The sequence below is a fragment of the Talpa europaea genome (assembly GCF_964194135.1).
Source record: "Talpa europaea genome assembly, chromosome: 4".
NCBI classification, from domain to species: Eukaryota; Metazoa; Chordata; class Mammalia; order Eulipotyphla; family Talpidae; genus Talpa; species Talpa europaea.
The window spans coordinates 25,408,250-25,424,250 of NC_140070.1; the positions used below are offsets into that span (position 1 = coordinate 25,408,250).

At 37.9% G+C, this 16,001-nt stretch overlaps 1 protein-coding gene across 5 annotated transcripts in view; it reads right to left on the bottom strand.

Annotated features, from left to right (window-relative positions):
• PLCH1 (phospholipase C eta 1) overlaps positions 1–16,001 on the bottom strand; it is a gene marked incomplete at both ends in the record, with an annotated part of 163,199 nt that overhangs the window by 59,409 nt on the left and 87,789 nt on the right. For all 5 annotated transcript variants that reach the window (XM_084231687.1, XM_084231686.1, XM_084231684.1 and 2 more), the window contains 3 exons: positions 3,384–3,554; positions 7,313–7,442; positions 15,558–15,801. In XM_084231687.1, coding sequence (XP_084087813.1) covers positions 3,384–3,554; positions 7,313–7,442; positions 15,558–15,801 — 545 coding nt within the window. The remainder of the gene's footprint in view (positions 1–3,383; positions 3,555–7,312; positions 7,443–15,557; positions 15,802–16,001) is intronic.

A 16,001-nucleotide genomic window follows, 5' to 3' on the forward strand; every position in this document is an offset into this window, starting at 1 on the left:
AGACCTGAAACCATATAATACATGGAAGAAAACATAGCCAAAACACTCTGTTACACAAACTCAGAAACGTCTTTGCAGATTCATCTCCAGCAGCAAGGAAAACAAACAAGGATATAAAACAACTAGAACTGGGGGCCTCCCTGATGGCACAATGGGTTAAGCACTGCACTATGAAGCAATCCACAGTCTCTGCAGCATGACTTCGATCCCCAGCCAGCCAGGGAGCAACCCATATGGCGCAGCAGACCTCTCGTCTCGCCCGCTGCTCCCCTCAGCAGTGTATTTCAGTCAGTCTGCCTATTCTGTTCCCCACTCTGTCTCTGGTGAATCCTCTCACCCCCGCATCTCTGGCCTGTACCCCAGCTCTTGTATACATAAATAAATATTTAAAAAATAAATAAAACAACTGGGACTACATCACACTAAAAAGCTTTAGCATACTATACAGTGAAAGAGACAGTAACCAAAATGAAGAGATGTAATACAGAATGGGAGGAAAAAATTTGCACACCATACACTGGAGAAGGGAGTAATATCAAAAGTCTACAAACAGGTCATACAACTCAACAAAAAGAAAACAACCTAATCAAAAAATGGGCAGAAGAGTTAATAGTCACTACTCCAATAAGACATTAGCCAATAGGCATATGAAAAAATGGTCATCATCACTTATCATCAGGGAAATGATGATACCACTGCACATCTGTCCCATATCCCCCCCAAAAAAAACCCCACAGAAACAAGTGCTGGCAAAGGTGTGGAGAAAAGAACCTCTTATACTATTGGTGGGAATGTAGACTGGTCCAGGCCCTATAGACTGTGGAGGTGCCTCAAAACACTAAAAAATGGATTTGCCATATGATCCAGCAATTCCACTTCTAGGAATCTGCTCAAAGAACAGAAAAAACTAATTCAAGAGGAAAGCTGCATACCCATTTTTATAGCAGCACTATTTATAATAGCCACAATATGGGAACAACCTAAAATGCCCCAGAATGGATGAGATGATCAAGAAAATGTGGTATATATACACAGTGGAATACTACATAGTGATCAAAAAAGATAGACTCATACCACTTATAGCAACATGGATGGAACTGGAAGGGTTTATGTTAAGTGAAACAAGCCAGAGGGAGAAAGATAAAGTCCTGATGGTTTATTTCACTTTAGGTGGAATATAGAGAAACCAAACAAAGGATTAGGTAAACTACAACCTACCCTTGAAAGCTGCCCCTAGATATGAACCATTCAGGATGGGAGAAGGAAGGAAAAGGGGGTGGGACAGAGCACAGTGGACTATGGTGAAGGACTATCTGTGCTTATGCGGTGACAGAACTATGGTGACCATACCTGAGGGGACAAATGCCAGATTGTGGGAGGATAACTAACAAGGATTAAAATAATGGTGCTTTATTTAAAAAAATGTTTTGTCCATTTTTCTTTTGAGTATTTTTTCTTGAATAGTCTGTAAGAGCACTTTTCCTATTAAGGAAATTCACTATTTTTTCTTTTTTGTTTGTTGTAAATACTTGTTTGGTTGCAGTTGACATGAAATTTATGGTATTTGATATATTGCACCACCTAAAATTTAAAGTCATTAACATCTTCCTTTATAATTTATGCCCCTTGATGTATCATAATTTCTTTTAATTTATTTCAGTTTATGCCCACATGTAGCTTCAAACTAATTTAGAAAATTAAACTGGGTATAGGGTAATCATCTTCCAGTGGCTGATGTCACAGAACATTGACTTCTGTCTTGCCCCACTAGCTGGTGGAATGTCAATATAACCCAAGGAGGAAAGAACACTTACCCCCAAGCAAATGATATCCACTATCACTATTCAAATGGATTGGGTTGGTTCCACCAATCCAAATGAATTTGATTAGTAGCTTTAAATATTTTAACTCCTCACATTGCCATGCTTCCCAATTTTTCTGTCAAAGGGTTTCACATTAATCATTACAACCAACCTTCCATTGGACATAATCAGAAAGGAAAGGTATGCATCTCCTCCCCTTCGTACAGATCAGGAAGCTGAGACTGGGAAGCAATAATGATTGAGCCGCCTAAGACTGTTCAACAAACAAGCTTGCAGGGTGTAGAATGCAGGTCTCCTGGGTGCCTGTTCTAATTTCTTTCCACCAAACTATGAAAAGTTCTCCCAGTGAGAATGAGGAATTAAAAGAACGGGAAGAGAAGTAGAGATATAGAAAGGATCTAGTCTCAGGGCAGGACATTTCTTCTATTACCTCATTTCCAAACCCCATAGTTTAGGTGCTTTTATAGAAGATGACCATAAATTACACAAATATGCCTGATAAAATTGTTTCTGCCATTTGTGACAATATATAAACCTAGAGGAACTTACGCAAAGTGAAATAATTCAGACACAGAAAGACAAATGCCACATGATCTCACCCATATGTGAAATAGAAAATCATCAATACCATAAAGGAAGAGAGTAGAATGATGGTTGCCATTACAAAGGAGGGGGAGAATATTAATCAAAGATTCAATCATGAGGGATGATTAAGTTCTGGACATGTAATGCAAAGCACAGTGACTGCAGCTTATAATGCTGTATTATATTGATATATTTGAAATTTGCTAACAGAATTGATCTGAAGTGTTCTCACCACACACAAAAAAAGTAACCATATGAGGTGATGGATGGGTTCCTTGTCTGTGGTAATCATTTCACAATGTACATGTATCAAAACCACATGGCGTACACCATAAATATGTGCAATTTTATTTGTCAAGGATACATCAATAAAGTTAGAAAAAAAACAAAACCAAAATATTCATTTATTCTTCTACTTTAGTGATAAGCAGCAAGAAACAAATGGGGTTTAAGGCAATATTTAAAAAGGGACAATTGTTGACCACAATTCAGCCTACAGAGTATCAAAATTTAAAATTTTTCTTTTATCTATATTTAGGTATACCTTTTGCTAATCAGGATTTAATTTACTAAGCTTTCTCACATGACCAAATGCCAATTTCCTCCCAGAATTATCAATGAGTTACTATATTGTTAGTTAAGGATTATGTCAGTTAATACCTAGCTGTATTTCTAGTATAAAGAAAACATTACCATTGTTTCTAAAACAAAACACAAGCTAACATTCAATAATTCGTGGGAAAACATGCATATCCATTAATACCCAACACATTTAAATTAAAAAATTTTATGTGTTCAAATTATCACTACCTCTTAAAAGTCCCTGGAAACACATAAATTACTCAGGTAAGATTTTTGTGGAATCGTGAAATTTACCCCCCTTGTCTTAAATTTAAAGTATAACTATATCCAGCCCCAAGAGAAACCCATACATCTTTTTCAAATATTTTTCAGAAAACATTCAATATCTAATACCTTTTGTTCCACCTTCAAAAATTGAGCCAGTTCTTCCACAGTTAGGTGATCTTTCTTGTCACTGTAGCTCAAAAGCAACAAATAAAGGTCCCGTCTCAATGACATCATTTTATAAAAAACACAGAACTCTTCAAATGTCAAAGTTCCCTGATTCTCATCTGTATCTGCTTCCTGAAAGAGAAACACAAGGAGAAAAAAAAGCAGACAGTGAGACTCTGGAATAGAAAATCCAGTCCTGGGAAAATTATTTACTCTAAAAAGGCTAGCTAGCACTCATTTTACAAATAGTAAACATATGTTCTTTTCAAACATAGGAACCAATTTTAAAATGAACTATATATCATCAGACCACAAACCTTCAACAAATTATAAAGAATCAACCTTATAAAAACCAATTTTTTTAATCACAAGAAGTTACAAATCAACAAAGAAAGCTTTTTAAAAAACAATTAGGAAGCAGTACATTTCTAAATAAGAAAGGAGGCAGTTCTTGTCTTTTAAGACTGCCCTCCTGTGTCTATGGAGGTGTCTCTCTCTCTCCTCTTTTATCTTTTCCCAATAAATTTGCCATGTACGGCTGAAAAAATAGGAAAAGACATGTAACACAGTGAATATACACACTAGATATTGAAACTCAGTGATGAAGTTAAAGCAGTAATTAGAAGGAAATTTGGAGTTTTAAATTTATTAGGAAAAAATAAATTAAAAATAAATAAGCTAATAAGTCAACTCAAAAAGCTACAAAATAAAGCAGAGCTAGAAAATATTAAGTTGAACAAAATCGGAGGTAATAAATTATACAGACAAAAGCAGAAAGCAATGAAACAGAAAATACAAATAGGCATAACACCAAAGGTTAACAGTTAAACCAAAGGCTGATCTTTTGAAGAAACTAATGAAAAAGAGGAATCTTGAACAAAACTAATCAAGAACAAAAGAGACATTTAACACATGATGAAAACACCAGTCTCTCATCAGCTTCTGTGCTATAATTCAATCAAAAGCAATTTTTACCTATAGTGATTCCTTCTCATTTCTGCATAGAAAGCTCTTATAGTCATCAGCATCTTGGTACCCCCCTTGCTTTCCCTCCATAGAAATCTAAAAAATCCCTCTGGACTGATTTCTAGTTGAAAGTATTTGTTTCTAGTAATTAGTAAGATACTTTTACAAAGTATCTTCCTTCTGATTAACTCAATTTGTCATAAAGCCATAAAGCTCTTCCGGAAGTAGAATGAGCAACCAATCCATTTACCTGATCTTCATTCTAACCGGACAGATGTAACTGAACAAAAATGGACAAGGAAAGGATGACATTTTGAAATGCATGATTTCGTAATGTATACTTGTCACTTATGGGGTTTTAAACAAAACTTTGAAAGCCAATGTGCTCATAAAAAAAATACTTTTAAAACCTTTGTTACTCTTAGGTCAATTCTGGACACTCACTTTGACCAGAATTTAAGCCATACCATTTCCCTGTGAGAAACAGGTTAGGTAGGTTAAAACGGAGATAGGTTAAGCTATAGAATATCATACTTTTGGTGTGTAAGGTTCTTGGTTGCAGAATCTTTGCAACCTAAAAAACTGGATCAAATGTTCACATTCTGTAATAACTTTGTCTCAAAATACTGAACCCTGTGTACAGAAATAAAACATTTTTAAGACTTTCTTGTAAATGCCTTATCAATTAAGAACAGTAAAATTAGGATGTTTAGTCATGATAGCATCTAACATCTCAAAAGTATACAATACCTTAAAGGATTACTTTAAGAAAAAAAACAATCAGTTGGATCTGACACTACAACAAAAAAAGCAAAAAATATTCATGTCTCTACCAGCGACGTGTCAAAAGCAATAGAATGGTTCAGAAATAATACTAAGAACCTTAGTCAGCCCGCTCCCATCATGGGCACTGACAGAACTCTGTTAGATGCCAGGCCTACATGTGAGTGTAGGAAATGCTCTGCACACAGAGGCCCATCTGTTTTCCAGGTCACTTCTGGCTTGACAGTTTTGTTGTTGTTGTTTTTTCTGCATAGAAGAACGAGGGTGTAAGCCAGAGGTGCAGGAGGTTGAGGAGATTTACCAGAGACAGAGTGGGGAGCAGAACAGGCAGATTTACTGAAATACACTGAGGGGAGCAGTGGTGAGACAGGAGCAATCTGCAGCACCATATGTGGATGAGCTCCTTGGGCAGGGATCAAACTCAGGCCATAGTGGATGATAGTGCTGAGACTTAACCCCTAGGCCACCAAGGAGGCTCCCTTGATAAGTCTTTAAACCTAAAGTCCTACAGAGAGACGCTTAATGTTTTCTTCAAACTTGTCGAAAAGATTAACTTTGAACTTACAAGATATTTGACATAAACACTTTCTGGTTCACCCTCTAAAATATTTGGTGTATTGGAGATAACAGTGTCTGAATGGGAGAAAAATAAAAAAAAAATAGTTCAATATCTTATATGTTTCTGCCTTATCACGCAGAAAGTACACAAAAATTATTTTTGTAGGGCCTCCCCGGTGGCGCAGCGGTTGAGCGCTGGGTTGTGAAGTTGCCCACAGCCTCGGCTGCGCCAGTTTGATCCCCGGCCGCTGGGCGAGGGTCCCACATGGTGCCCAGACCTCTCCTGCCGCTCGCTGCTCCCCTCAGCAGTGTATTTCGTCACCATGCCTGTTCTGTTCCCCGCTCTGGCTCTGGTGAATTCTTTCACCCTCCCGCGCTTCTGACTGTACCCAGTGCTTATATAAATAAATAAATAAGCCTTTGAAAAAAAAATTATTTTTGTAGGTATAAATTTTACCCTTCTCTTTAAGTTTGGACTACCTGATTTAATCAGAATCTGCCACTTAGGACCCACAAATAGCTCCTGCAGAAGGGAATAGATGGGAGCTGGTGCTCAGGACAGGACAATGTCAGCTGTCACAGACAGTGCCAAGGGCATGGCAAATTCTTCCATATAGTTCAAGGACAATTCATTGTGATAAGTCATTTCCCTTCCAAAGTCCCCTCTCACTGCAGTTTCTTCTCTACATATCTCATTTCTTCCCCTTCTTTCATGTTCTCTAGGGCAAGGGTCCAAGTTTACCATAATACAAACCATCTCCAGCCAAGAACTTCCCAACAGACAGCACCACTGGACAAGGTCAGAGGAAGGAGCCAGCTCCCATCTTCTATTCACTGTTGAAACTAAATATACCTCTGTCATTTCTGCCCTGACCACCTCTAAATACAAGTGATTCAAAAATAAGGGTCTTTCATAAATGAATATTCTGCAATTACTAATAAACCAGCATTGTGTTTGAACCAATTTAAATTTCATTGGTTCACTTCTGCACCTTAGACTGAGAATGGACTACAATCCCAGCTAGAAGCCAGAGTACGTTTGGGCCCAAGGACTCTCCTCAAGGACTTACCAACTGGAAAAGAGCATCCTACAAGGAGGCGAGCAAACAGGAGTGCGCCCTAAGAGCAACGACGCAGCACGTCCGCGCCTCATGGATTCTAACTCAAACTCCACTGAAACAAAATCGAGGGCTCTTGAGGACCTGGACAAGTGCTGTGTTTTACAAATCACTTAGTCTTTATTCTGATCCTCACAATAGCCTGTGAGGGAGGGAGATGAGATATTATCCTCTCTAAGAGATTTGATTGTGCTCACTCCATTATGTGTCAGAAAAAGTACTTATAATTACTTTCTGAAAACAGCAACAACAACAAAAAAGCATTTTAGGAAGTGAAAATTCGTGTTAAGTTAGGAAGTTTTTCTCCTTGATGAAACAAAACACCTCTCTCTTGATCAAAGGGAAATGAAGACACTGAGCAGGTAACATGAGCTTCCCGCATAACGAAACAGCTTTGAATATCTAAGCACATTCATAATCTCTGAATTTTTTACCAAAGTTCCAACCCAATAGTGAAAAACGTACCTGAAACATTTGTCTGACTTTTCTTCGGGGCAGATTGACATTTAGTTTATGCATCAACTGGTGTATCTCTTCAATATTCAATAAGCCATCGCCATTTTTATCAGCTTCTTCAAAGGTCTGCTTCACCCATGTGCAGAAAGGTCAAGAAAAACACTTGTGATCTCATCAAAATAAAAACTGCTCCCTCATGGAATGCTCACAAGGATATTTAGCATTAACACTGAACTTGAGAAGAAAGTCTTTGGAGACCTGCAATTCACGGGCGCAGATGCAGGAGAGCTACGGGGGTGATATAACAAAAGGCAATGAGGAGGCGGGCTCCTATGGGGCTCCCTTTATTGTGAAATCATGGTCCAACCATGTTATTATGAGAGCTTCTGAAACTCAAACATTCTTATCCAGTTTATTAAAGAATCTCTATGATGTGACAAAACTCCAAATATCAGTTTATTTCCTCTGTGATGTTTTATCTTTTCACCTTTACGGAATTTCATGTTACATGATTTTTCCAACTCCCTTTCTTATTCCCACCCCCTAGTTCTAGATATTTTAACCATGTAGTTCAATCTCCTCATTGATGATCTTCAGATAAGGATGTAAAACCAGATAAGGATGTAAATCTGTATTTGGTACAGATTACAAAGATGTAGGTCTCCTGCGACCCAGACCAGCCCTCCTTTCTCTGCAGTGTTCCTCTTCACTATTATGAGCTTTGATGGCTCTTACCTAACAGCCCTGAAGTTCTAAATCAAAGGCCATAATATGAACTATAGATAGGCTAGAGGTTGCCCTCAAAGCTCAGAAATGATACTAAGAAAGTGAAGATAGGAGCTGAGTTTGGATACAAAGGACTCAGAGCACACGAACTGAGATTTTAAAAGGCATTTAGGGTGATGAGTCTTAGGTGGCTTAATATTCTGGGGAAGCAGAATTAATGGTAACAAATGGGTGAGTTGAAAACTTTAAATTACAGCAAAGGAATTTTAAAAAATGATGATTCATAGTTGTTGGGGGGGTGTAAATTACAGAAGACAGGAATTGCATAAATCCTTAGAAAACTAAAATGTGCTTCAAAATTCAAAGGTAATGAAAAGGAAAGATATGAAGGTGACGGGAATAAAACAGAGAACCACAGCAAAGGAAAAGGATAGGTTTAAAGTCCAGAAGTGGGAAAAGGGAACATGTCAGAGAAAAAGGACAATGGATAATATAAGCTTATTAAGGGGAAATCAAACAGAGATTTTCATTTTAAGTCAAAATATTAACTAACCCTGCCCCCAGTTGTAACATAGCACATCTACATTTCTTTTGGTGATTCAAACCATGATTATAGGAAATTGTGCCTTAGAAAGTAAAAACAACCAAGCATTTAGTTTTACTCTTCTAAAGTGAAACAGAAGTGATTTTCTGATTGTAAACGCTTTCTTTCACATTTTGTTCCCTTTATAGCATATGAAAATACCAGCAAACTCTTTCAAATGCAATAGTTCAGGCAGGTTCTCATTATATATATGACACATGGAAGTTAAAGGGTAACCCCACGACTAGATGGAAAAATTCAAGACTGAAGTATTTGAGCCAATTAGTAAAAAGTTCCTGAATCTCACCTTTTTCTATTTTCTGGGCACACAGTGTCCATTCCATAAGCTTCATTTCTTTGGACTGTGGACACTGCTCTGAACCCCACAAAGTACTTAGCCAGAATTCAGTGAAATGAGTCCAATGACATTTTTTTTCATCTTTGTCATTTCATCCTTCTTTACCAAAGTCTTTCAAAGACTTCTCCAGAAAAGAGATAGGAACAAATAAACACTAAAGTTGAATATTCTGCAGATAAAAACCCTTTAGGGCAGGCCTATGTCTGCAAGGCCTTAAGTGTCAACTGACAATTGATTTAAGGGAAGTGGGGTTTGTAAGATGGAAATAGACCAAGAAATACATACCAGTTCTGATTTAATACGGATATAGCCCTATGACAGTTGAGTCACTTTCTTGAGGCTTCCACTTCATCTACAATGTCTGTGCACACATTAGATTAGTCCCTTCCACTCTTAAGTCTGTGAAAGGAAAAACCATTCCTTCCCAGTAACTATACACGTGGAATAAGATACTACTGCAGGTGAAAGTATTCTGATTATCTTAAAGACATGAGTGACCCAGAAAGCCCTAAATTAATGATTCATAGTCATATACATGATTAACTTAAAAATAGAAGTCATTATGCAAAGAAAAACTGAGAAAGTGAAAACTGAATGCAAAGTTTTGTCGAATATTTTCCATCAGAAACTAGGAGAATGTCAAGTATTAAATGATATTTAGAACAGAGGTCAACAAACTATCTGCAAAGGACATGATAGTAAATATTTTAGGATTTGCAGGCCATTTGGTTTCCACTGCAACTCAACTCTGTTTTTGTTACACAAAACAATCAGACTGCTTTTCATTAATGAAATGGCATGGTTATATCCCAATAAAACTTTAATATCAACACTAAAACTTGAATTTTATATAATTTTCAGTGATCACAAAATGCTTTGCATTTTTTCAGCCATTGAAAATCTATTTTTGGCTCAGGATCCCATACAAAAATAAGTGGTGCCCCAAATTTGCCCTACAAGCTGAATTTTGCAGAACCCTGATTCACAGGGAAGGTGCGAGGTTTCAGTACAGAACATCCTTAAGGGACTACCTAATGAGTTCTAGGGGGAGTAATTTGCTTCATAGATGCATGAAATAAGATGGGAGAATCGTTAAAAGAATGGTCAGATGGAGAAAAATGCTGAGGCTGGAGCCAGCACCATCATCCTGGCTGCAGGGGCTGCTGAGATTTCAGACTTTATCAGAATAGCAACACAAAAGGTTTGCTAACCCTTATAAATCTTATCAATCACAACAATGTCTATTATTTATAATGATTATTATCTATACAAGCCAGATAGTAGTCTAAGCACTTTGTGTATATCAACTTATTTCATCTTTATGCAACTACACAGGGTGGGCACTATGATTAATACATTACAGATAAAAACTCTGAGGCAAGAAAATACAAATAACTCATCCAAAGTACACAGCATGTGGCAGGGTTGGGGCTGGACCATGGCAGTCAGCACCAGTTTGATTCTTTAACCAAGATACTCCATTGCTTCTTATAGATTAAGAGTACTATCTACCTCCATTCAATGTGGTTTACATGAAATACCTTGAATTACACTCCACACATAAAGCTTTTTATACTGTACTTATGATTCATTATTCTCATTATTCATTCACAGGTCTAACTGAAATGCAATAATAATGAACATCCCAAATTTGTTCCCCTCAATTAATATAATTAAATGCATGTCCAATGAAGGATGTCATTCTGTTATTAAGATAGTATCTAAAACCCTATCAAATTCTAACAAATCTGTGTGAGAATGATTCCCTGACTCAAATAACTTTCTGATTTTGTCTGTATCTTTATTGTTCATTAATTTCATTTTTCCTTTTCTCTACTTAATTGCATAAACATTAGTTGCTTATAAATTTCTTGTATAAGTATTCTTCTGGGCAGTTCTGGGGCACTTGCTTTTATTTATTTATTTTTTTAAAGATTTATTTATTTATTTATACAAGCACTGGGTACAGTCAGAAGCGCGGGAGGGTGAGAGAATTCACCAGAGCCAGAGCGGGGAGCAGAGCAGGCTGAAGGACTGAAGTACACTGCTAAGGGGAGCAGCGGGCGGCAGGAGAGGTCTGCGCACCATGTGGGACCCTCCTCTGGTGGCCAGGAACAGCCGGGGATCGAACCGGCACTGCAGAGGCTGCGGGCAGCTTTGCAACCCAGCGCTCAACCACTGCGCCACCGGGGAGGCCCTGGGGCACTTGCTTTTAGATAGCACATTTTCAGAATATGAACTCCCTCAAATGTCAACCTGGTTAAATAGAAACATGAAAGTTTTCTACTGCCAGAAAACATGGACAAACAAACCAGATTCAAAAAAACTATTGACCTAAACTGGTACAAATTCAAATTACAATTTATAACTTTTAACATCTTAAATATAATCTTCATGGCATCCACAATGATATAACTACAAAAGGAAATGAGAAAAGAATTAACATTTCACTACCAAAAAAAAAAATTAACTGAACACAAAAGAAAACAGCAATGCAGAAAATGAGGTATAAAAATCTATGTGAGACATAATAAATAACATGATGACAGGAATCAGTATCCCCTTGTAAGTGATTCCCTTAAATAGAAATTGATTAAACTCTCCAATACCATATTAATATTTATTCCTGGAATACAAGAACAGTACAACATATGAGAATCAATTAATATTAAACACCAAATCAAGTTTAATGAAGGTGAAAAAATGATCATCTCATCAAAACAGAAAAAGCACTTGAAAAATTTTAATATAATCTCATAATAAAAATACTCAAAATAGGAGTAGAAAATTACTTCAACATAAAAAAGCTGATTATGAAAAAATGCTAAATATTATTTTTAATAGTCAACAACCAAAAGTGTTTTCTCTAAAATCAGGAATAAGGGCCTCCCCGGTGGCGCAGCAGTTGAGCACGGGGTTGCGAAGCTGCCCGCAGCCTCTGCAGCGCTGGTTCGATCCCTGTCTGTTCCCCGGCCACTGGAGGAGGGTCCCACATGGTGCGCAGACCTCTCCTGCTGCCCGCTGCTCCCCTCAGCAGTGTACTTCGGTCCTTCTGCCTGCTCTGCTCCCCGCTCTGGCTCTGGTGAATTCTCTCACCCTCCCTGCGCGCTTCTGACTGTACCCAGTGCTTGTATAAATAAATAAATAAATCTTTTTAAAAATAAATAAATAATAAAATCAGGAATAAAGTAAGGATGCCCACTTTCACCACTTCTATCCAACTTACTGCTAGAAGTACTAGCCAGAAAAATTGGCAAGGAAAAGAAGCAAGGTATCAAGTTAAAGAGAAATTTGTCAAACTATCTCTGCTTTCAGATGATATATGATCTTATATGTAGAAAACCTTAAAGACCAAACAAAAGAGTTGGTGAAACAAATAAATGATTTCAGCAAATGAGCAGGCTACAAAGTCAATATACAAAATTCAGTTGCATTTCTTTGCATGAATAGCAAACAACCTAGAAGGAAATTGTAAGAATGAGTTCATTTACAATAACATCAAAAAAGAATAAAGTATCAGGAAGTAAATTAACCAAGGAAGTAAAAGATTTGTACAATTAAAAATGATAAAACACTACTAAAAGAAAATAAAGAAGACATAATAAATGGAATCAAGACAGCGTTGTATTAACATAGAAACAAGCAGACAAACAAATGCAATATAATCGAGCCCCAAAACAAACTCTCACCAATATGGGCCTTTTTTGACATGGCTACCAAGGTTATTTAAAGGAAAAACAACACTCTTTTAAACCAATGATACCAGAAAAATTGAGTATCAAGATGCATAGGAATAAAGCTGGACCATTAACTAACACCATATACAAAATTAACTCAAAAATGATCAAGAAATAAGTCTTAGAAAATAAATAAAACTTAAAAGAATCTAGGACTAATACTTCTTTGTGCAACTCTGTAGTCTCTGGCTTACAGCAATGAGCATGTAATTTTCATGTAACCAGTAAAATCTAATAAAATGGAGAAATTTTGGCACCATTCAAAACTAATAACCAAAGGGTTACTTTAACATTTATTTACCCATTACTCTTACTGGTCTATTTCAAAGATGATGAAAGGGATTTATTTAAGTATCTAAAGGCTCTGGAATACTATGAATTTGTCCCAGTTAACTAATGAAGATATTTGCTTCTGGAACTGTTTCTCCTATGCCACTGCCTTCCTTTCTTCTTTGTTGAAATAATTTGGATTTTGTTCAGCTGTCCAAGAACATGTTCTTCAAAGGAGGTGAATCTTAGTTTACCTTAATACAGCTGTCCTCAAGGTATAGTTCTGTAGATGCCCACAGTAACCATAAGCTTCCCCTCTCTTTCAACTCTACATTCAACTACATGTGTAAGGCTAGATTTTTCTTCATTTACCTCAACCAAAACAACTCATTTCAAAACAATGCAGAAGCAGCTGAGAGAATCCACGTGCCCTGTTCAGACAGGCATTTCAGGAAATGTACAGAAGAGTAAAAAGTACTACCACTATTCTCACCAATTTGCTTTGCTTTGACAAATAGCTCCTTCTCATAAAGATGTTTTAACACATAATTATTTTCTTAAATAATTATTATCTTAAATAACAAAGTGATAAATTCTCAAATTTAACTTCCAATATGACAAACACGGGTAGTGAAAACTCACATAAAACTCTTTTCGGAGTCTTAACAAAACTCTTCAGAGTCTTTAGTTTTTAAGGGTTATATATAAAAAGGTCCTAACACCCAAGTCCAACTATTTTCATTATTTTCTCTCATCAGAGATTGGTTTGGGAATGAACGTGCAAAATCATTCTGGGCAGTGATGAGAGGCAGTCTTCTTGGGGATTCCTGGGGAGTTTTTCTTTACTTTTATGATTGTGATGGAGCTGGAGGGGATTATGCTAAGTGAAATAAGTCAGAAGGGAAAAGAGAAACACTGGATGGTTTCATTTATATGTCACATATAGAGAAACTGAATGAAGTGTTAGGAACAAGACAAAACTTGTAAGCTGACCACAGACCTGAGGCACAAAGCAGGGGATGAGGAGAGAGAGGAGTCACAACAGGGTGGGGAAGAGCACAGGTTTCTATGGTGACAGATGACAGATGCTATGGTGGTGAGAGAACTATGGGGACCACACCTGAGGGGAGAAATCAAATGCTGTCCAAAAGTGAACAACAATGTAAGAAAATAATTTTTTTTTAAAAGGAAATAAAGAAAAAGATTTGTGAGAAGAAACTTTGTCCCCTCTGGACAGGACTGTGTTGGGACTGGTTGTGCTCCCACCCAAGAGCAGTCAGCTGAGGGGCCCAGCCAGCACACTGAGCATGAGTGTCAGTGACACCACTGACCCTGAGACCGCCTATCTTAGCCCTCGTCCTCATGACACATTAATATCCTCTGTCCAGGCCCTCTTAGTATGATTATGTGGCTTGTGCCAGCAAACATTCTTACTGGTCTTTTTTTTCTATCAAATAGAACAATCGAGGAGCAAACTAACAGAATAAATCACAGAAAGTTTGTGTTTTGTTCTTTTATGACTCTTGCTCGCATTTATCGGCATGCTGTGAATATTGATGAAAAATCATGGCTCATTAGCTCAGACCTCCACACGGTCAGAACGCTTTCCATTGGCTGAACATTTCTAGACTGCTCAACAATACCCAGGGTGAGAGAGTATAGCTGGAGCAGCACTCCAGGAATTTATCACCACTCCAGGAAAAAAAGCAGGGCACACACTCCAATGACGGTAAGGGTGCTGACTACTCCCGCCCTAGACAGGGGCCCAAGTATTTTAGGCCATTCAAAGGTGAAGGGAACAAAGAAGTCAAGAGTGTAACCCCCTCACTTTACATAGAGGGAAGCTGAGGCCACGCCTGCTCCACCCCAGCAGGAGCGTGGACTCTCAGACCAAACACATTCTTCATCTGTCATGTCAGCACTGTGGGACCGTAAGAATTGCCTTAGTCAAGAATGAGATTCACACTCCAGTTTTCTGAGCAATTAAGGGCAGTACATTTAAAAAAAAAAAAAAAAGAAGAAGAAGAAGAAAAGGAAAAATTTCCCTTGAGTATCACTCAGTTCAGTTTCCAAACTCAAAGTTAAAAATAGAGAGAAAGGAGGAAGGAGTTTAGTACCTGGTACCTAATTGGAATTTTAAAAGTATTTGTTAAACTAAATTGACTTTGTAACAAAGTCAGATTTTCTCTAATCCAAATAAACACTTTTCCAGTTACTTCATCTCTCTTAGGAAACTCTAGGCTGCATTTGGAGACCTCTTAAATTGTAGAGCTACATTCAGTCTCCTCGGAAATCTGTTGCCAAGTTCACACAAGATGAAATTTCTCTATGTGCTAGGCATTCATTTACCTGGGGTAAAAGAGGGGAGAGGACAGAGAGGGCTAGGGGAAAGAGACAGAAAAGAGAGTGGTTTCATGCCTCCAGTGTGGGAAAACAAAGCCTAATCTAACCCTCATTTCGCACAAGCATCGCATACACACAAACCACATACACACACCACATATACAGCACACACCCCTTGCACCCCACACTTAGTCCTGACACACACAAAGCTCAAAAATAAATTTTTAGAGAGGATATTGGTCATGGGTCCTCTGCCGTTTTGCAAGGGAGTCTTCATCACTGATGCCAGCCATGAGGTACTTGAGGCCTGTGATCCAGGTGCGGGCCTCCTCTGGGTTGGAGGTGATGAGGTCCAGGGACTCCATGTGATTTCCATGGTAGATAGTGAAGCAACAGCTGGGGTCAAAGTTCCCCTCAGCTTGTCTGTGGAATATTTCAGACTGCCGACCCTCGGTGACTTTGTAAATGGAGTCAATGAGTACTGTGAGGATGGGGAGACAGACAGGGCAGGTGAAGATGAAGAAAAAAGAAAAGCAAAATTGTAATCTGAAAAACAAGTAAAAACAAATTCATTGTCTGTGAGTTGTGGTATTAAGTCCATGTGTGAAATACGAATTCCATCACTTTCGGATAAGAACCTTCTCCATGCTCCACCACTCATGATCCCGGGAAGCCTAGACA